The 22,466-nt window shown below is 39.9% G+C and overlaps 1 protein-coding gene and 1 non-coding gene across 5 annotated transcripts in view; both read left to right on the plus strand.

Annotated features, from left to right (window-relative positions):
- The window catches only part of FARS2 (phenylalanyl-tRNA synthetase 2, mitochondrial), a 230,918-nt gene that overhangs the window by 116,648 nt on the left and 91,804 nt on the right, over positions 1–22,466 (plus strand). For all 4 annotated transcript variants that reach the window (XM_048938478.1, XM_048938477.1, XM_048938480.1 and 1 more), the window contains one exon: positions 19,238–19,398. In XM_048938478.1, the coding sequence (XP_048794435.1) occupies positions 19,238–19,398 (161 nt within the window). The remainder of the gene's footprint in view (positions 1–19,237; positions 19,399–22,466) is intronic.
- On the plus strand, positions 4,377–4,448 carry TRNAP-AGG (transfer RNA proline (anticodon AGG)). The gene has a single exon. It is a non-coding gene; the product is annotated as a tRNA-Pro (tRNA).

A 22,466-nucleotide genomic window follows, 5' to 3' on the forward strand; every position in this document is an offset into this window, starting at 1 on the left:
AATGTTTCTGGTAGTCCTTAAATAAAGTTATTATAGACTTTTTATCGCTTAACAGATCCATTCTGAAAGATGGAAATCTTAAGATGTCAGACAAAATGCATGGAGAGGTGTGAACGCTTTGTGTTGTCCATCTGGAATCCAAACCAGGTGAAGGTCCTTGGAAAAGTTTTGAGGCTTTCTCTAGCAGTGTGATGCATTCTTGTTTTCTGCGCTGCCATTCATTATTTTCAGATGGATATTCTATTGTGTTTGTTACAATCCAGTGGCTTGCATGGATATGTTTTCCCTGCTCATTTTTTTAGCTGGGAGGCAGGGATTGCACTGTGAGGCTTAGGATTTTTAATGGGCATACAGAATCTTGTCTTTTTCTAGGTTTGGAGTATTTTGACTTATTGACTGTTTCTTAAAAAAAAAAAGAAAAAAAAAAAGTCAGTGTATCCTAGTCAGTTCAATAGCAAATTACTGTTCTGTGTCACTATCTGTAGAGATACAACTCAGTTAGTCCCAGACCTGGGCATGTGGCTCTAGGTGGCTCTGCCTGAGGAAGAGATTGGATCTGATGATCTCCAGAGGTCCCTCTGCAATTCTGTGTGTTGCACAGAGGTTCTTAAGAGAATTATGTCTCAGTGCTTTGATTTTTGTGTGTTTCACTGTGATCAGTTCTGCTGCTATGCTTGATAATTGAACGGTTGTGGTCCCATTCCTACAAGGTCCCCACAGCTCTCTGCCTTAGAGTATCATCAGTGTCAGTGATTGCCAGTTACTGGCTGCTTTGAATTGCAAGACTGTGGCTGAGGTGGCGACCAAAAGTAGACATTCTGAGGTTTGAAATCATGGAGTTTTTGAAACCAGAGCTGCTGCAACATGCAGCTTGTTTTTTGTTGTGCCTCTCCAGTGCATAGCTGTTAGAAGACACTTCTTTGAACAGCGAAATCAAATCTCACGGCATTAGAGATAGGATGACTTTGGGTGCAGAGAGTTTAACATTGGCTTCAGAAGTACCAGCCTACTCCCATTTTGCTCTCAATTCAGTAACAGACCATTGTTGTCACCCAGTTAAGCTTTAAGGTGGAAGGCTTAAGAAATAAAAGCTTGTTAGTAATGATTTTTTTGCATAGATCTTGAAGACATGTCATAGTAACTCAGTCCTCTGAAGTTTATAAGTGCTTGCTGAGATGGTCACTGAGCACCAGATGGATTTAGCTGCTATAGTTGAAGTAATCAGGCCTGCCTCTTTTTTTGACAGGCACCATTTAACAGCCTGAGTGATAGCCTTGTGCCTTTATTTCACCTGAGAAACCTATGCTCGTGTGAACTTAAAAGACCTCTGTAAGCTTCTAAGCTCTTGGGATACTTCTAAATCTTTATTGATCATGCTCATCAACCATGGCAAATACACAGAAGAGCTCCACAGTGATGTTGATGATCACAATGTATGTTTCTTGGCTTAGTCAAACAGTATCAAACCTGGTATCATCAGCACTGTACCCACAACATATATATATTTTTTTTTCACTCAAATTGTGTCCTAATGCTGTGTTCCATTTTGGCACATAGGGCAAGCAGAGCAGTTTTACAGTATTTATGAGACACAAAACTTTCTCTTTTCAGTGGTGGTTGAGAGGAATAGAAAATATTTGTATGTCATCTCCTGGAAGTGTTTTTGTAAGTAAGATTTTATTCTGGTAGCTTTTGGGTTTTGGTTTGGTTTGGTTTTGCTATCTTCATGGCCTTTGGAAACAGAGCAGTTTAAGGGCAGAGAACAGTACTTCTTATACATACATACGTACATACATACATAATTATCTGTGCAGTGCTTGAATTGTAGTTGTGCAAATTTATCTGCCTTTCTTTCTTGAACTGTGTGGATTCAAGGACAGAAAAGATCGATACAGGCAGTCTGCAATTTCCTTTACATAGCATATTTGTGTGGCTGTGAATTTTAAGGTCAGAAATTGGGGAGGGTCAGGACTCCATTGTGGTTCTGTGGTAATAGCTGGCAGATTTGCTAGTTCAAGCTGGTCTAATAAAACTGAAGTAATTATGAATTTATAATGAGATTAGTGGTGGGTACAGAAAATTGAGAATAACTGGCTTTTGGGTTAGTGAGAGAATGGGAGTGTTCTGCAATCTTGGTTAATGGGGGTAAATCTCAAACAAGCCTCAAGGTATGTCTGCCACAAGCAGACTAACTGTGGCACAGCTAGCTGATGCATTCACCTTGGCTAGAAAGAAGAGGGGTAAGTTTTTCTTCCTGGAGCTTCTTGTTGGCCTGACTGGACTGGAACTGGCCTCTGGCTGAGCTGGGTTAAGAAGCATCCTATGAACCTTCAGCCTTCGTGGGTTGCACGGACATCATTGCAGTTACTGTGGTTGCAAAAGAAAGACAGGAAAGGGTTATTTTGCATGCCTAAAAAACTTGTCTAAACATATGGCTAAGTAACTAATTAAAGCCAAGAGTGAACAATATGACTAGCAGTTTGACTGAACTCATTTCCTCACTGTGCTGCCGTTAGATGAGTATCAGCCGCACACAACAGTATGATGACTGTACACTCCAGTTATTGTCTAAACCTTCTTCTTGTGTTGAGGAGGGATTGGAATTGTCCTGAGTATGCTTTTCTTAGGTTTCTTTTTGTGTTTTCGATGCTTGAATTTTCTTGACTTCTTTAAGAATGTTTTCCAAAGCCAATCACATGGCTTCTAATAAAACATACAGTTTGGCAGGCATCCTCCTGCCTTGCCTGGCCCAACTCTTTGTTGTGTTTTTTTATGAAATCTGAATTAAGGTGAATCTTACCTGAAATTTTGTTACATAGATCAAGCAGTTGTGCATTCAATAAATGCGAGCAAACCCATGGAAACACAAAACTTCTGATCCCGATACTTACAAATTGAGAAATGAATAACAGTGGTTACATCTTTTATATGCACATGCATAGAAATTAGAATAAATAAATAGCTGGGCCTGTTTTTTTTCTTTTGCCATTTGGCTAACAACAGCCTTGATCTCATCTGGTCTGAATTGGCACAGGTTCACGGATGTTGGAATAGCTTTTATACTAATTCACACCAGCTGAACATGTTCAGCAAACCAGTCTGTGCAAGTGTTGTTTTGTTGTGTTTTTTTCTTCCTTATCTCCTTCTGTTCTCCTTCTTTCCTTCTCTCCTTCTGCTTTCCATCTTGCACTAGTGTGCTTGGTGTTTTTTTTCATTCTGCCACTCATGAGCAAACTCCAGTGCTGGCCCATTGACTGTACATAAAGTACAGGGCTGTTTCAGAACAGGGCTTCTTTATATGAATCCAAAAGCCTATTCATATCTGATTCTAGGTACCTTTACGTAGGTATTGAGAGAATTTATTACGAATGCAAAATGAAGATTCGTCATTTTGCTTAGTTTTTCTTCCTTCAAATTAGTTTTAATTGTGCAATATATGTCTGTGCAAGTAGGCTCTTGTTCACTAGATTTTCATAGAATCACAGAGTGTTTTGGGCTGGAAGGGACCTTCAACATCACCTTATTCCACCCCCCACTACAGGCAAGGACATCTCCCACTAGACCAGGTTGCTCAAAGCCCCATCCAGCCTGGCCTTGAATGCTTCCAGGGAGGGAGCATTCATAACCTCTCTGGGCAACATGTTCCAGCTTCTCACCATCCTCACAGTAAAGGATTTCTTCCTAAGATCTAGTCAAAGTCTACCGTTCTCCAGTTTTAAAGCCATTTCCCTCATCCCGTCTCTGCACGCCCTTATAAAAAGTCCCTCGCCATTTTTCCTGTAGGCCCCTTCAGGTACTGGGATGCCACTATTAGGTGCTCCTATAGCCTTCTCTTCTGCAGGTTGCAGAGCCCCAGCTCTCTCAGCCTGTCCTTGCAGGGGAGGTGTTGCAGCCCTCTGATGATCTCCGTGGCCCTCTGGATCCGCTCGGGTTGATTTTGATAGGATTTTAAAGCTGTTGTGAGAGTAACGTGGCATAGAGAGAGTAACGTGCCAGATGGACGTCTGGCCATATCTGAGATATGTTTGATTGCTTGTGTTTTCGTTTAGTGCGTATGAAGCGTATAAAGCTGCCTTAGAGACTGAAGTTAGGAAAGGTGGCCCATGAGTGGCTGCAGAGAGTCGCCGTGATGGAGAGAGATGTGTCATGAAATTGGGCGGCATAGGTGAGCAGCAACATTGGTGGTATGATGAGGTGTGATGCAGTGTGTGAGGCCGTGGTGTCCTTCCAGGAGTGTTGTGCAGGGCAGAGGCTGAAGGTGCACAGTTGCAGAAGTGCACGGGCAGCATTGTGAGAGGTGTAAGGAGAGTTTTGGGCGGTGCAGCGTGGAGTGAGGAGTTGGAGTGAGCGACTCCTTGGGGGTGTTTTCAGAAGTTGGCTCGTTGGTCTAGGGGTATGATTCTCGCTTAGGGTGTGAGAGGTCCCGGGTTCAAATCCCGGACGAGCCCTTGTTTTGGTCAGAAAGGAGGACCTGGGTGCCCTATGAGTGCCTCAACAGACATATCTCAGCCCTCGCAGGAAATCATTTTTTCCTTTTATCTACTTTAAATCTACCATCTTCCAGTTTAATGCCATTTCCCTCCGTCCTGTTGCTACATGCCCTTACAAAAAGTCCCTCCCCAGCTTTCCTGTCGGCCCCTTCAGGTACTGGAGGGCTGCTGTAAGATCTCCTTGGAGCTGCCTTCTCTTCTCCAGGCTGCAGAGTCCCTGCTCTCTCAGCCTGTCCTTGTAGGGGAGGTGCTCCAGCACTCTGATCATCTTCATGGCTCTCCTCTGGACCTCCAGTATCTCAGTGTGCTTTTGAGGGCTCCAGAACTAGATGCAGTACTCCAGGTGGGGTCTCATGAGAGCAGAGTAGAGAGGCAGAATCACCTCCTTCGACCTGCTCATCCCACTGCAACCCAGGGTACGGTTGACTTTCTGGGCTGCAAGTGCACATTGCCAGCTCATATTGAATCTTTCATCAGCCAGCACCCCAAAATCCTTCTCCTCAGGACTTCTCTCAAGCCATTTTGGAGGACTCACAGTGAATACCTACTGAATTCTGCTGTTGATGTTTATTCTTTTTTAGAGTTTGTTAGAAGAACTTTTGTTTCTATCGTGGCACAAAAAGAGGAGAGGATTTACATTTACAAGAGGATCTGCTCTACTATATGGTGGTGCTGTTTTACCTTGCTTAAGGGAATTTTGTGCATTTTGTAGAATGAAAGCTTACGCTGAACGTATCTGCAAACTTCTCATGGTAATTATCCGAGGACACCTTGATTAATCTGCTTGTATTTTAATGGTTGGTAACGTCTTAAATTGTTCAGGAAAGCAGGCAACCATGATGATAATGGTGCTTAGAAGCTAAAAACATCTTGTAATTATGTGCCACTCGTGCACAATACATCCCGGGAACTGACAAGGGGAATGAAAATGTGGTGATTCTGTTGAGTTTGTACTATTCTAATGCCAAGTCATGCCCATGCAACTATTGTGATTTTTTAGTAGTTTGTGTTTTTAGAGATACATGTATATTTGGAGTATAAAAATGGAAAAAAAATGATGAAAGTCAGCAAGTTCTCTGTCAGAGTTGAGCAGTGATCCATTTTGCTCTTTTGCCTCATGACCATGTATATTTTTATCAGATAAATATGTGTGGAAAAATCTGCAGTAGATAAATGGGATAGACAAATATTGTATGTATTTGGTTCTAGCATTATTTCTAGCTGCCAACACTTAGCAGTTAGCTGACAAGGGTAAATTTGATGTTGCTTATTATCCCACTCGTATAATATACAGCATGCCTGCAATCACATGTTTTTATTGTCTGACAAGTGAAACTTGTTCCTGTATGACTAACGGGGTATAGAGTAAGGAAGTCTTATAGTCTGTGGTTTTTGATAAAATGTGCTGTTTAAGACATTAAAGCACACATCGTGGATTCCTATTTTTTCAGTGTGTGACAAATTCCTCATAAACAGAATGAGCAGGTAATTGGTTAGATTTAAACTAGTTATTTAAAAGTATCTAATTATCTTAATGTGGCATTGTGATGTAGGATTTACTACATTTGGAAGCTCAAAAGCTTCAGAAAGTTAGAGTGCACAAACTTGTGTTGAAGTGTATTTTCATGATTTGGGCATCAGTTCTAGAAGTCAATGATTCTGAGCTGTATTACTCAATTAGTAATTATATGATTTCAGTGAGGAAATTACTGATATGCTTCAAGTTTCATGATTCCTATGGTAAGGTTAATCATCACCTTTTTTCATAGTGTCTCCCTAAGGGTTAATGTTTGCAAGAAAACATAAAGAATCCAGCAAAAAAAATGCTTCAAAATATGGATCTCTCTGGGGTTTGTCTGGTTCTTGTCCTCCGCTCTGTGCTGCTGCATCGCTGATGGAAAATTATTGGCCTTTATTGTTTTACTCCCTGTGGGTTTCAGATAAGCCAGATGGTGAGATCTCCCTGTAAGGGAGTTTTCTGCTTGGTATTACCAATTTTCCAATCCCGTATTAGTAATGAAGCAGTTGCGGTGTGTAATTCCCTTGGGTCTGAATGGCTTTGCGTACCTGTGTGTTCATTTGATGACTGCTACTGTTTCTCTTATTTAACTGAAATCCAGACACTTCTTATACTGCACAGTATAAAAACGTCCAGTTTCCAGTTAGCAAACAAATGTATGAATGAGGCATTGCTAATTGGCATTTGGTACTTTTATAAGCTTTTTATTTTTTTTCCTCACAGACTGAGACAACAAGATATTAAAATTTCAAGGGAGTTCAGCCAGAAAAGTTTCTGTTGGTTTGTCCTTTTTGGTAAGGCGTCTTGCGAAGATCTCCAGTTTGCTTTTTAATATATTAGGACACATACTTTCAAACTCACTTTTTCAGTGTGCAAATCAAGATGCTGTCAGTAATGTGAGTTGTTCCCAAACAGAACATTAATGGAATTGTGGAGTTGAAATCAGGGAATTTTTTGCTGAACAAGTGAGAGGATCTGGATAGTTCTTTCCACTGGAATATGTTTAATTTGAAGGCATAATTTATTTCAGGATTATGATGTGAAGTATTGTATGCCTAACAGGATTCTGCTTCCCAAAATATTAACGTAGAAATTGAATAAGGATCTTAGGAAAGAAGCAAAGAACACTGTGTAACATGATTGGCAAGGATTGTATGGATTTTATACAAAGTGAACTTCTGCAATTTGCACTGCATACTACGCAAAATTTACTATCTTGTGTGGGTGAATATATTGTATTTTCAGTAACCTGTGAAAACTTGTAACATCTCATGTTTGTATTTTGTTCCCTGTAAGCATCTCACTTGCAACATTCTTCTTTAACAAGTGAATGCAAGCAATTGAGTGTTTTCTTTTAAAAAACAAGAGCAAAAGCCAACAAACAAAACTTCTTTTGGGTTGGAAGGGAGCCTCTGGAGGCCAGTAGTCCATATCATGAATTAGATGATCCTTTAGATGGTCTTTTTCAACCCTAGTGATTCTGTGATTGTATGATCAAAGTGTGTCCAGGCAAAAGAGGTTGTACTGAGCTTTGTTCAACCCAGTTTTCAGTCTGTCAAAGAAGCCTGCATCCATTCATTCCTCCAGCACTGCTGTCAAGCCAGCTCTTCCACCATGGCTGTAATGCTGTCATCCTGGTCAGGCCACAGTTCTGAAACTGTTCTTAGACTTCTCATTTTTCCTGTTTGTTCCCCACGGTTCCCCAGTGTGTACAAACATTTGCTTTCAGGAGATAGATAGTGTTCCAAGAGCAGAGCTCTCCATGCCATCTTTTTCTTTCCTAACAGTAACTTTGGGTTTCCATTTTCTGCAGTGTTAGCAAGACCCATTGCCCACCAGAGGAAGTACTTGAGTGCAGAGCTGGTTCAATCTCTGTCTGTAACTGTGCTGATGTAACCTGTAGTTACGAATAAGTATTTGGTAAATTCAGTGGGTATGCAGACATAAACAGATTATGTTTGTTGAGATGTCATCTCTTTACAAGATACACAAATGCGTATCAGCTGCTGAAAACTGGCCCTTCTGTATGCATTTTTGTTATGTTTTCATATTTGAGGAGTGGACTGAGCTCTTAACGTAGTTGGTGCTGGAAATCTGATGTTTTTTGCCTTCAGTACTGAGTGGGTTACTTGAGTTAGCAACTGAGAAAATGTCCATTAACATAAAATGTGAAGTAAGGAAATGAACAAGAAACCAACTTACTTATCCTTTCTACCTTAAGAAAAGTGAAAGAAAAAAAAATGCAGCTCAAAAGAGATGAAGAATCATGATGGCTGTTTAAAAATAAAAATAATAATAATAAAAAAAAAACAACACAAAAAACAAGGATGTGGAGAAAGTCAAGAAGAAACAGTTTCTATTGACTTGTTAGTTCTTTTTGGAAAGGTCACTGAGAATTTACACAGTGACAAAATAACAACCCAATTAGTATCTGTCCACTAAAACTAATGCTGATGTTTTTCAAATTCTTCTGTGTTGACGAGTGGGACTGAGATTCAGCATGGATTTCTCTAAAGGAGTGCAGGGAAGATATTAGCAAGGCTATGAGCTTCTGCAGCAATTACTGCCAGATTTCAATCTGCAAAAGAAGCAAGATGTAATTAAGAGCTATGTGCAGGTTTATTTTTTAGGAAAAATCTTTTAATTTTATTTCCAATAGCTGTAAGGGATACAGTTGATCATGAGAGTAAATCTTAAAAGCACAGGAGCCCCTTCACCTAGCAAAGTAGTATTTCATTAATTGTTATTACATAGTAATTATAGAATTAGGGAGAGTAACATTTATTCTGTGTCAGTTCACGTTTCCTCCCCAAAACTGAGTTCAGTTCATGACGACAAATTAGTTACCAGTGATGAAAAAGGAACATTAGAGAACTGGTGGGCTTTATCTTGAGAAAGGAATCTCTTTGTAGAGGGAGTTTAAATTGCAATTTTTCAACTGAGCAAGATTTTTATTAATATACTCATTCCTCCAGAAAGACAAGCAGATGAGTAGCCTTCTCTGTTAATTCATTTAAATATTTTAGCAACTAAGTAAAATAGTAAAGCAGTAACCTTTTGCTTGCATTCTACGTGCAAGCAGAACATTTCCAAGAAAACAGTTTATGTGGAAGATATAAAACTCAAAGTAATTCTTGGCTCTCTCACATTTAGGTGCAGTGATACTCACAGGCTTACGCACCTCTCCCCAAACAGGCCAGGATTCTGACTCTGTGCATCTGCCCAGTGCACTGAGTGGGGTGGTAGGCTGTAAGGCAGGCATCTCTCCATGCCTTACTAAAGTCTGTGTGCTTTGGTTTGTTCCCCTCCTCCCTGCCCCCTGTTGTTTTCATTAGGTTTCAGGTGAGCTCTTGATATGCACCCATAGTTTTGAGTCTACTTCCAGTAAAGCCTGATTTCTTCTCAAGCCCACCTTAGTCGCAGTTTTGACTGCTCATTGGAGGCAGCTATGCTGCAGTCTTCGCCTTCTTTGAATGTATTTTCTCAGGAAATCCCTTCTCCCTCAAAAGCAAAGACTGTTTTGGTTTGTGCTGTTGGTCTCATTGTAAGGGGGTGGACTGTAATGTACAATACATGTGCCTTGGAAGAGGGTAGTTATGGGGTTATCCTGCAGCACGCTGCTTTGCAGTGAGCCCTCCCTTCATTCCTGGCTGCTGGTTAGCCAGGCAACTCTGCTCATCAGCTATAACTGCAGTAACTCATCAGGACCTTGGCTGTGGGATACTGCTGTGCTTTCATAAACATCATAAATGTATCAGAAATTCAGCATACACATAGTTTAGTGGAGGTCACAGCCAGTACGTGGATCACTGTCCAGCCCTGCCTAGGAGGAGTGTGCTGGTGTAGTAGGTGTGCATTGATGCACACCCCACTCTGTTGGGGAAACGTTGCTGTTGTCTAAAGGCCGTGTTTTGGGGTTGTTGGGATCTGATACAGCAAGATTTTAGTTTTTATTTCAGCAAAAACATGTATTTACTCAGCTGCCTGTCATCCCTAGGAAAACTGCCCTGCATGTGAAATGGGGCAATTTGCTATTGATACACCTTACCAGGAAATGCTATTAGAGATAAAAGAGGGATTTAGAATTGACATTGAAAGACTACATATGAACTTCATTTTGAAGTTATAACAACAGTGGAGTCTTGGCATGATATTAGTCCCTGAGGGAAAAACAAGCTCTTGTAGGATTCTTTTCTATTTATTTCATTTATTATAAGGTTGTTGTAGTCATGCTTCTTTGCTCGCAACAATTGCAGAGCATAATCTGCTTCACTTGTATGTTTTATTGCTTCTGCATCTGTTTCTGTCATCCTTTACATGCTGTGTCAATGGCACTACAAGAGTGGGCAAGAAGCCTGTGCAAAGTGTGCAACTGAGATGCTTTCACAAATTATTTCAAGGGCTTCAAGCAAAACCTCTTCTCGTGCTTTTATTATTTTTTTCAACTTTTCTTATAGTTTTCAATTTATTAACATGGGACATCACAATGTTACCCTTCTTCCAACTGTAGCAGTATAGAAACTGCTAATACTGTAGTGTGTGAAACTCCTTCAAACACTATGCCAGTGTAATACAATTAGTGCTGCTATTTAGAAAACATTATTTTTTAGGAATAAATGCTATAGCTCAGAAACTCCATATGAATTAGAAAGTAGAGAAAAAATGTGTTGATTTGAACATCTAAGAAACAACAATTACTTCCTCTTCAGTTCATTACTTTATCGTTGCTTGCTTTGTGTGGATATTATGGGTTAATTATAGAAATAGTCTATAGCTAAATATACTACAGCTAGGAGGCAAGAAGAGCATGAAGGTCTGCAGTACTGCTGTGAATGAGATAAGTTGGTGACATAAGTTATAAAATTCTTGAAGAGTGCCTATAGACACTTTGTAGAATGCAAGAAGAGTATTCCAGTGGAGTAGTTTTTTGCTATAAGAACAGAAGAGGTCGAGGCTGGTGTTTCTGAGCAAAGATTTCTTGGCCTATGCATTCTGATGATGCATACATTTAGCTACACCTAGATCTTTCCCGTTGCAATTTTGGAATTAAATGTGTGTACCTGGAACCTCGACAGAACTCAATCTTAGTTACAGGGCAGGTGGTTCCTATATGAGTAATCTTGAGATTTTTCCACAGAATGAATTTATGGCAGAAGAGTGTAGATGTTAAATCATAAACCTTATTTCTGTGTTGATTTAGATACCATAGAGCAAAGGAGACCCATTTATGACCTCAAGGCTTCATTATGGTAGGTGCTGTACAAACACAGAACGCAATATCAGTTCTCCCTGTAGAAGTTGAATTTTCCCTGTGCATTATCAGACTAACCTGATGCTGTGCTGCTAGTAGCTGAGCACAGTTATTAACCTTTTGAAATGTACAAGTGCTCTGTCTGGTCTGGTTTTTGAATAGGAATATCAAACAAAAGAAAAATAGCATCCAGTGCTGTGATGCACATAAACTTCTATCTCTGTACATTTTGGAAGTGTCTTAATCTCTTGAAGATTATATCACACTGTGATGGTCATCATGTTCTTGTTCCTTGCTCTGCTTGTTCTTGAAGAAAAGACCATTTCATAAGATGCTAAATAGTCAATGTAGGTATTGGGGAAATCTTGCCAAGAAGCTTTCATCTGGGGACAATGAGTATATATGGAGTGAATTTTGTCCAGCTGTTTTTACACGCTTGAAAAATGAGATTTGTAATTGAATTTTTGAACAATACTGTAGACACAGTCCTTCCAAGAAATGGCAGCCCCTCGTGTAGTTTCCATAACTTCTATTTTTTCAGACCTGCGTGGTCACATTGTCTAGGGAGATTAACATTACTTAAAAATATTAAAGACCCAACAACTCAAAAATCCAATGTTTTCCCAAATGAACAAAACATTATCAAAGCAAATGGCATTTGCTTTTTCATGCACAGAACAAAAAGAGCAGTGCTAAAACCCACGGGCAGTCAGGAGAAATAAACCTGTCAAATGTCAGCTTGTTTTGTGCTCCGTGACATAAATTAAGAAAGCAAACTGCACTGCCCTCCTTGGAAGATGTTCAATCTTAACATATTCCTCTATAAAGGAAGAAGACAAAAAAAGAAAACTAAGCAAGTCATTTATTCATATCTGTGGACTGAAGTACAAGGAAGAGGAAAGACCATATACCATAAAAGTGTTTGTAGTTAATATAATATCTCATATTGTACTTGGAAGTTAAGCAGTCACTTTACCTTTCACCGTTTCAAAGGATAAATTTTACTGCATTGTGGTTGTGAACCTTGAAAAAATAACTGTAGTTTTAGGTAATGTTTGGTTTAATGGTAGTTTTGTCACTGAGCCTGTTGTAAGTACTTAGAAGTGTGTTTGTGGGTGCAGGAGAACTGGATTCGGGCATAGGGAGGTAGATGGAAACAAGCAAGGGAGATGGACTGAAGAATTCATTACTTTGGAAGTTGAAAGATAAAATTACTGGAAAATAAAGACAGGCTGAGGTGAAAAATAAAGTTCCTTCTGGTTGATTTGTTCTTTCCTCCTCACCCACTTTCCTGACCTCACCTTCTCCTGACCAGAAGGGTTTTCCTCCCAGCTATTTGGCTTGATGAAATATTAGAAAAAGATGGTAGAATGTGTGTTAATTACGTATTAGAAGAAAATTGAATCTAGTGGATGGCTTCCCTTGCTAAATTTGTTTTTAACAGACTGTTCCTTTAATATGTACGTACGAGGCTATTTTGGTTATGGAACAAAAATAAACATAAATATTAAAAACTCAATCAAAGCCTTTAAAGTTCTTTTGCTTAGTTTTCAAGTGAAGCAAGCAGAACAGATCAGTCTGACCCATGAGACAAAGCTGTGGTCTCAAAGTGACTGTTACTGTTAGAAAATTATTCCACATTTGAGATTTAGAAAGATAAGTTCTTTTTCAACAAGAATAGGCATAATTGAATGTTTACTTCTTGTCTCAAGTTCTTGAGGAGTGGCTTACTTAGCATGCATAGTCTGAAAGCCCAGTCCTTACTTTAGGAGTTAATTTAGACTGGATTGCACACAGGAGCCTGAATGCATCAATTTAATGGAGTTAGAGAATAATGTGACAGTTTTGATTTTTGCTTCTGCTGAAGAGAGCAGTTAGGAAAGAAACTTCTGTAAGATTTTTGACCTCAGTTGCTTAATAACAAGCCACCTGACCTCGCAGTTCCATAAGCTCTTCTGTGTTATACTGATACCTTAGTGGGTTGGTTTTTTTGCCATGTAAAATCTTGGACTCTCAGTATATGGGAGTTTTATCTAAAGTAGGAAGCCATTTAAAATGTTTTATTTCTAGCACAGGTAAGCACAGTTTACATCGTTGCTGTGGTGCAAAATGTGCATTCTTAACTTATACTAATAAGCAAATCTTAATGATGCAGAAGCTATTTTCAAACCCTTGATTATAAGCTGTCCGTTAATCTCAAATATGAGCATAGGTCTTTGTTTCTAGAGTTTCTGAAGTTTTGTGTCAAGTCACAATTAAATCTGATTATCAGGTAAAGAGCTCTTTGGTGATCTGTTGAGGTACATCTGTAGAATGTGCAAATGGATGAAAAGGAAGGTGAAGATGATGGATGAGAACAAATGACTGATGTGCCAATTGGAGAGAAAGCTTACGTGTTGCCAGTTTGAACTGGAAGGTAAACAGAAAAGATGTCTGAGGAGAGTATGAGAACATGTGGTTGAGACTGAAGCTCGTGAAGCACACTTCCCATTTTGAGGTGTTGTACACTGCTAGGTAGCTGGTATGGCCGAGGTTTTGTTTCCTTTGTTCTCTCTGATTTGTGCACAGGAGGAAGTCTATATCCTTTAGCTTTGGTTTTTCTTGTCTTCTGTTTTGCACTGGTGAATCAAGGCAGTATACTGTTAGGCTGTACTCTGTGGTGTACTTTATTCAGTGCAGCTGTTGAGACTTTGGACAAGACTGCCTGGGTTCATTAAGTACATAAATTATGTTCTACACAGTTTAAAACACTGATTTGTCTTCTAAAACATGATGTGTAGTGTGTGTATCCTTGAAATTTGTTCACTCCTGTGCCCACTGTGAGTCTGTTTCAATAATAGCCATGACTTAAACTGAAAGCAGGAGAAGAAATTTGAGTCTTTGCTTCTGGACCTCATCCCAGCTTTGGGACCTCATCCCCTTTGGATATATTCATTTCTGAGCATTTTGAGAATAACACCTCATATGCAGGGCTGTTGGATGCTCCAGACTTTGCCTCGATCCAAGATCAAAATCTAATTTCTTTCACTTTCAGTAACTGCTGAGCATAACAGTTTGAAGACCCAATTTAGGCTGTATTGAAAGCAAGATTTCTTTATTGGCAGCTTTACAGGAGTCTCAAAAATTGTTAAATAAAAGCCAGCATAGATACAAAAATAAGTGTGGGTGAAGTGTATAACGAAAAAAGTTTTGTCAACTTGTTCCTAATGCTACATGGCGAAATATGCTTTAAGAGTCTTGTGCATTGTAACATCTTGCCTTATTCTCCTTGGGAAGTTGAACGTTTCTGTCTGTGGGTATTTCTGAGGATTCCGTGGATATAATCCAGGAGTTCTTCTAGACTTTATGTATGTCTCACAGAGGAATTGCAAAGCTTCCCATCTTGCTTGATGTAGTTGAAGCTAGAAATAGTATTATAAGACACAGAAAACTATATAGTGGTTGATTCTAATGCAAGGACATGCTCTTGCAGTTCAAACTCTATTTTAAAGACTGGTTTTACATTAGCAAATAAATGTTGAACTACTTTTTATTTCTTTATTTATTTCAATTGTGAATGAAAAATGCTTTATGAAATTTAGCTTTTAGTTAACAATTATTTTTAGAGAATGGCTCAGTTGGTCAATATTTAAGTAGATCCGTGTATTCATCTGGTCTGGAAGCTTGAGAGCAAGGCACTTAGGTCTGACTTCTTGAAGATAAGGGCTCAGGGTCTCTTGTAAGACACAGTTGCAACGATGCAACCTTTTCTTATAGTGAGATTGGACTGAATCAGCTTCTAGTGTGGCAAGCCAGTCAGATAGTTTTATCCTTTCCTTTTCTCTCTTTGGCCACCTGGCATGCAAACCTTCCAGCATTTTTTTTTTTCTTCTGGTTTTCTGGTCAAGGTTTTCATGTCAGGCAGCAGGAACCTGGCGCTGTACAAACCTTTGAGGGCTATTTGGGTAAAGCTTGATTGTCAGGAATGCTTTATCCATTGGGCTGCATTATTTCAAGCAGTGACACTGTGATTGCCTCACCAGGTCCCTGGAATCTGCTGCTTTGGCTACATCTCTTAAACAGAATGCTTTAAGTTATTTGGGTTTGTTCATTCTTTCATGTTGATTCACATTGCCAGTTCAAACTAGCAGCACGTAAGCCTTCTCTCCAATTGGCACATCAGTCATTTGTTCTTTTCCATCATCTTCACCTTCCTTTTTATCCATTTGTACATTCTACAGATGTACCTTCTATATGTCCTGATTATCAAAATTCAGTGTATATAGAACATGTTCACAATGAAAAGGTTTGGAGTCGCCTCACTCACCAGAAAGGTTAACTTTTAATTTCCAAACAGAAATATGTTCAGGACTATTCTTCAGTTTTTCTGATCACATATTTTATGCTCCATGGGCTAGGAGGTTTACAAAAAGGTGGTTGGAGAAGAGATCATAGTTAAAATAAATGAAGATGTGGGATGTATCGGAAATTTGTTATTGCTGTTTTGAGGAGAAATTCCAATTGTCCACACTTTTATGTTTTCTTTCTGAATAGAAAGGAAATCACTGATACGGTTTTGAATTCTGGAACTGAAGCATTTTGTGTTCTGATAATTGTATAAGGATCATCCAACAGATGGCTGTTTATTCATAGCTCAGATGACAATGCTTTGAGTTTGTAGGTACATGGACGAGTAGTTTTTTGTTTGATAGTGCAAAGCAGTGTGATGTAGTCCTCCCAAGAAGTTGCTGATATGAAATCTAAACATTTTTTGCAGAAATAAAATGCATTGCAAATCAATTAGGTATTCTGAGTAAATAAGCAGATTCATGTTAATTAAAAGAATGAAAAGTGATGACTGTGTCTCTTTTCCCAAACTTTTTATGCCTGCCGTTATTCAAAAAAGAGTCTGGACTGTTCTGCCTCATCACTGAATGCAACCACCAAAACCCAAATAAGTGCACTCTGTCTTCTTTCCGATAAGAGATAGTTGTCACTAAATAGATTTCTGCCCCCAGCCTCCTGTGTGATGGTGGGGAAGTTTCTGAGTCCAAAGATGAAAAAAAAATAATTAAGTTAATACGTAAGGGTGCAAGAACAGTGTTGATCTAAAGGGATCTGTATGTTACGGAGTGTTTTAGTATTGCAGAGCTCAGTGCTGGTAATGGTAAGGTTAAGTTCTTATGGGTAGAGATCAGAAAAAGGCCAGCAAAGTGATGTCCTACTGAGAGCCTGTTGTAGATCACCCCACCAGGATGAAGAGGCAGATGAAGCATTCTGTGAGCAGCTGCCAGAAGTCATGCAATTGCTAGTCCTTGTTCTCATGGGGATTCAACTTTATCAGGTTTTTGCTGGAAATACAATATAGCAGAAAGGAAACAACCTAAAAGTTTCCTGGAGTGAGCAGAAGATAACTTCCTGATGCAGCTGATAAGAGAGCCTACCAGGGGAGATGCCCTGCTAAATGCTGTTTTTTATGAACAGAGAAGTGCTGATGGGAGATGTGGTGGTCGGAAGCCATCTTGGGGATAGCAACTACAAGATGATAGTTATTGATTTGGTCAATCTGAGAGGAAGGTCAGCAGAATTGCTACCTTGCAGAGCAGACTTTGGGATGTTTAGAAGATTGATTGGGAGAGTCCCTTAGGAGTCAGTCCTGAAAGGCAAAGGGATCCAAGAAGGCTGGATGTTTCTCAAGAAGGAAATATTAAAGGAACAGGAACAGCCATCCTCAAGTGCCCTAAGACAAGCTGATGTGGAGAAAGACCAGCCTGAGTGAACAGGGAGCTTGTGCTGAGACTCCTGGCAAAAAGGAGTTTGCTTCATGTACTCTTAGTAAGTTTGCAGATGACACCAGGTTGGGGGGAATTGTTGATCTGTCTGAGGGCAGTAAGGATCTACAGATGGCTCTGGATAGGCTGGAGTTATGAGCTGAGGCCAATTATATGAGGTTCAGCAACACCAAGAGAGAGGTCCTGCACTCTGGTCACAAAAACCTTGTGCAATGCTACAGGCTTGGGGCAGAGTGGCTGGAAAACTGTGGGGTGGAAAAGGATCTGGGAATGTTAGTTGACAGCCGGCAGAACATGAGCCAGCAGTATGCTCAGGTGACCAAAAAGGCCAGTGGCATCCTGGCTTGTATCAGAAATAGTGTTGCCAGCAGGAGCAGAGAGATGTTCAGGGAGGATCTTGGCTCTGGTGGGTAATGTGTTCAGTTTTGGGCCCTTCACTACGAGAAAGATGTTGGGGCTCTGGAGCATTTCCAGATAATTGCGGTGAAGCTGCTGAAAGATGTGGAGCACACTTGCAAGGGGTGGCTGAGGAAACTGGGATTGTTCAGTCTGGAGAAGAGGAAACTCAGGGAAGATCTTACTGCTCTTTGCAGCTCCTCGAAAGGAGGTTGTGGTGAGGTGAGAGTCTGCCTGTTTTCCTAGGTAACTTGCAATAGGATGAGAGGTAATGGCCTTTACTTGTGCCAGGGAAGGTTCAGGTTGGGTATTAGGGGAAATCTCTTCTCAGAAAGAGCAGTGAGGCAGTGGCACAGGCTGGGGTGGTGGAGTCACCGTCTCTGGAGGTGTTCAAGAACCGTGTGGATGTGGCACTGAGGGATGTGGTTAGTGGGCACAGTAGGGATGGGTTGACAGTTGGACCAGATGCTCTTAGAGGTCTTTTCCAACCTTAATGTTTCTGTAATTCTGTAGTGATTCTATGGCAGCCGTGAGATGCATGGTAATGTATGACTTGGATGCACACTGCTAATGCTGATGCGGAAGAGTCCAAGCCTGTCACACATGTACACATCCTTTTAGCCTAAGTGTTTATTTAGGAATTTGTTTAAATTTGAAAAAGCTGTGAGCCTCTGTGGAGCTGCTGGGCTCTCAACTTAGTTCAAAATTGCTGGAATGATGAGTAAACATGGGTATGGTTTGTGACATGGGAAAAAAATTAATTTAATAATTCAGCGCTCTTGCCCTGTAAATGAAGAAGGTTTGAATATTTCCTGACAGAAGTGTTGCATCATTAATATCTGTAACGCTCTTGTGGATTAAGTATTCTTGTCTTTTTATGTTTAGAGCTGCATAAAAGAGACTTGTGTATATGGGGGCAGCAGCTTTCTCCAGGGGAAGCATCCCAGGAGTAACCTGCTGGAGGTGTGATGCCAATGTGACAGGGCCTAGCAACACACTGCCCTGCTTTTCCCAGGTGCCTCAACAGAGGCAATTTTGATCCTCAAATGCTGACAATGATGTTAATACCGCATGGTCTTGGCTGGTGTATCAGTCCACTTAAAATATCTTGAATAGGAAATTCACATTTTGCATATTTTGTAAAACACAGTTGTATGGGAACTGCTGAGTCACGGCCTGAACCTCTGATTGATCAGCTGAGGCAAGCCATGAGTCAGCCAGAGGAGCACAGGTGAAGGCAATTCTGTGCTGCTGGAAGGGGGGGAGCCAGGCTCCATCCCTCCTAGACCTATTGAAGAGCTGGCTACCAGTAATGAAGGATCTCTTCTGGAGATCACCTCTCTTGGTGTCTTCTGGTGAGCTCAGCCAAAGGGTAAGCTCTTCCACTTATTCTCTTTTGTGATTGTTGTTTACTTTGCCTAATTCTCTTGATTATATTGTGATTATAACATCTTGATTATACAACAGTCAAGTTGCACATGAAATGCTAAGCTTGAAGAATAACGAGGGAAACATGTTTGTAGCGTTCTGCAGCCTTTCTCAAAATCTGTCTGAAACTTTGGAACCAGAGAGCACAGAGTGCAGCTTCGTTACCTATTTTAGTTCCTGGACCCGGTGATCTGCCCGTTTTGGTTGAAGAGGGATATGTCAGTGGCCTGTATATCTTTCATTTGCTGATTACTTGTAGGCGTTTCTGTCTTGGCACTTTACATTTTTTTTCTTTTCTTAGGAAATAGGTGAATGTTTTATTATTAACTTTTGATTTTGTGAACTTAATCTCTTGAATTTTTATCTTGTTTGTGTGTTGCAGCTGGTGCTCAGGATAAAATTGGCTGGGCTTTTGGCTTGGGCTTAGAGAGGCTGGCCATGATCCTGTATGATATCCCTGACATCAGACTGTTCTGGAGTGAAGATGAACGCTTCTTGAAGCAATTTATTGTGCCTCATATTTCCCAAAAAATAAAATTCCAGGTAAAGTAATATGTATGCAATAATTTTCTGTCAGTAAGAAGTATGTGTAGGCCTAAAGAATATAGTATAATTAAGTATAATTAAAATTCTGGATCATTAATGGGTCAGATTTTTAAACATAAGCTTTCATACTATCATGGTTCTTTGATACACAACAACAAAATCTGGCTGTTGATAATAACATGTTTTCAGCCAGATAATGTTCTGAGTTGCTGCTGATACTCCATGAATATCTCTCTTTTGAATAATACTTAAACACATATTTAACTTTTAAATCTGTCCAGAATAAGATGTGTGTCTGAATTGATTGTGTTCTTGAATTCTTTTCATAAAAACCTGTTTGATACTGACACTTCAACTATTGTAATATGTATCTAATTTTCTCCTTTGTTTTTACTCTAAATTTATTGAATTCAGCATGAGTTGCATTGTTTAACATTGATAAAATGCTTTCTGAACCTGTACCACTGTCTTCAATACATTGGCTATTTTCTCCAACTGGTGGTGATGGTGGGAGTGTAGTCTCAACTTTTCCTTTTGAAACTCCTCTGGTGAGACTTCACATGATTTTGTAGTTGGCAACTTGTCTTACTACTTGTAGTAGCAAAGTAGTCAAGCATAAATGGATTGAGTGGAAATGCTACTTCCATAATATTCTCCAGTATCAGTGCAGGAAGGCTTAAATCAGCTGGGATCACTGGTCTATGGGGGAGTTGAGCTGACAGCTGCGTAGATGTCTGACAAATTCTGAATTAGTAGAGCATGAAAGTGCTTATTGCTGTTGCCTTTTACCATTTTCCTTGGTTTGTTTGTGAACAGCTTTATTAACCTTTTTTAGAAGTGAAAAATTTAAAGGGAAAATCAACAGTGATAATGCTGAGGCAGTCATCATGTCCAACCAGAGCTGCATCCATTTTTGAGTTCATGGCAATTGTGACACATCTTAAAAATAAGAAGTTGCATACAAACATGCGAAAGAACTTTACAGTAAGAGTGGCAGAGCACTGGAACAGGCTGCCCAAAGAAGTGGTGACATCTCCTTCAATGGAGATGATCAAGATACATCTGCATGTCTACTTGTGCAACCCATTGTAGGGTATTGCTTTAGTAGGGGGGTGGACTTGATGACTGGGACTTGAGGTCCCTTCCAACCCCTGTGATTTGGTGATCTTGTCTGATAGAGTCAAAACAGTGTTTGGATAGGCTTTTTTTTCCTTTTGCTTCTCTAGCACTATCACTGGGGCAGTCAGACAGTAGTTACTGCTTACAGAAAGAAGACAGTTTTGCCACTTTTCCTAAAGTGGATCTGGTTTCCTGTATCTCTTATAGCAAATCTGGCCATTTGTTTTTGTAGAGATAGTCACAAAATTGAGCTTTATTGATTTAAACACATTTTGAAGTGGTAACATGAATCATGAGATGCGGTGTAATAGTGGCTGTCTTCAAGGTAAAGGAACAATCAGCTGCCACTGTGCTCTGTCTTAAACCACAGAGAATGACTGCAGTAATATTACCTGACCATTAATTACTGCTGTATTGCAATAATGTGTTGGCAGTTGCTGTACCCCAGTAAACAGTCCAGTGAAAACGTTGAAAACCTGGGAGAATAAAGTGTGAGATAGGAGCAGAGAGGATAGAAAGATGGGTTACTTAAATTCTTTTCATTGTTCTACAGCAATAGTCTGTCCAATGTTTCAGAAAGCTTGCTTTTTTTTTTTCCTCTGGTGTCAAAAACTTCTTAAAAAAAATCATTGTAACCCTTAGTTTATAATTTTCAGTGCTGTCTCTCAAGACTGCTAGTGTCTGGCTTGACTTTTTTTGTTCAGAAGGTAGCCTGTATTCAGCCTTCATATGCTGAACCTTTTGAGCTCAGTACTTTCTACCTATATATACTGACATTGCATTTTAAGGGTAATGACTCTTTGAATGAGAATGTTGTAAATAATCTCTGCTGCTACCGTTGGGTCTTTATTGATGAGAATTGGTTTCAGCTATGCTGTATAGCCAGGTTAGCAGACCTTCTGCACCTGTCTTTCTAAAGAGATGTAATTAATTTATCCTGGGGTTTATTCATATCTTATTTGAAAGAGAAATTTTAGTCCGTCTTGCACTGTTGATGTTTAAGAAATCTTGAAGGATATTAGAAAGGTGATAGATTTTCTATATACAAGGCAGTGCAGTATTTTTAGCCTGGCTGAACTGAAGCAGTATGGACTACATTTTCTGAGAGCCTTTCGCTGCTCGAATTTAATGCTACAGCCTCACAAGGCCTGGGGAAATGTCCATCCTAATGTGCTTGACTGTGATAGACTTCTCAACCTTTGGATACTCCACTGTCCCTTCTTATAATCTGGATATTATCCACCAACTGAAGTATTTTTCTTTCTGTTCATTAAAATGTTCTTCAAACAGATTAAGACCACGGTGAACAGCAGTAACATTTAATAATAGCTTGGCTAAACGTATTCTTGTTCTGAATGGAATTTAATTTGAGCTTTTTCCTGGGACATAAATATATGTTTTGTGCCTTTAAGCAGCCTGAATGTGTCAAGTTTTTTCCTACGTCATCAGTTGCTGAATTGATGCATGTAGGCTTCAGTAGGTCAGAAAGCTGCTGGGAAAGCTGACAGTGCTTGTACCATTGGGGTCACTCAGCACAGCAGTGCTAGAGTGCTGCTCCCCACAGATCAGCTTGTGGTGTTGATTTGGATTACCTAAATCGCTGCAGCTATGATTTGACAGAAGTCACAGCAGCATGGGGCTGCCTTCAGTCACTTATGTGTAGTGCTTCTGTTCAGGCTGTGAAGTGAAGAGCTGAGGGTGGACAGGGCAGGAAAGACTAAGCACCTGCAAGGCGTAACGTAGTAAAACAAATGGCCTGGATCCGATCTACTACACTGTTATCTCTCTGCTCATCAGAGTTCTGAGCAGAGTTGCGTGTAATCACTTTTTGGCCCATGTTGAACCTGCATTCTTAAAAGAAAAAGATATGTCTGTGGGCTGACAACTTACAAGAAAAGGTACAAAAATGAAATGACATTTAGGGAAGGAAGACTCTCACAGTTGAG

This window comes from Lagopus muta, chromosome 3, assembly GCF_023343835.1.
Source record: "Lagopus muta isolate bLagMut1 chromosome 3, bLagMut1 primary, whole genome shotgun sequence".
Taxonomy (NCBI): domain Eukaryota; kingdom Metazoa; phylum Chordata; class Aves; order Galliformes; family Phasianidae; genus Lagopus; species Lagopus muta.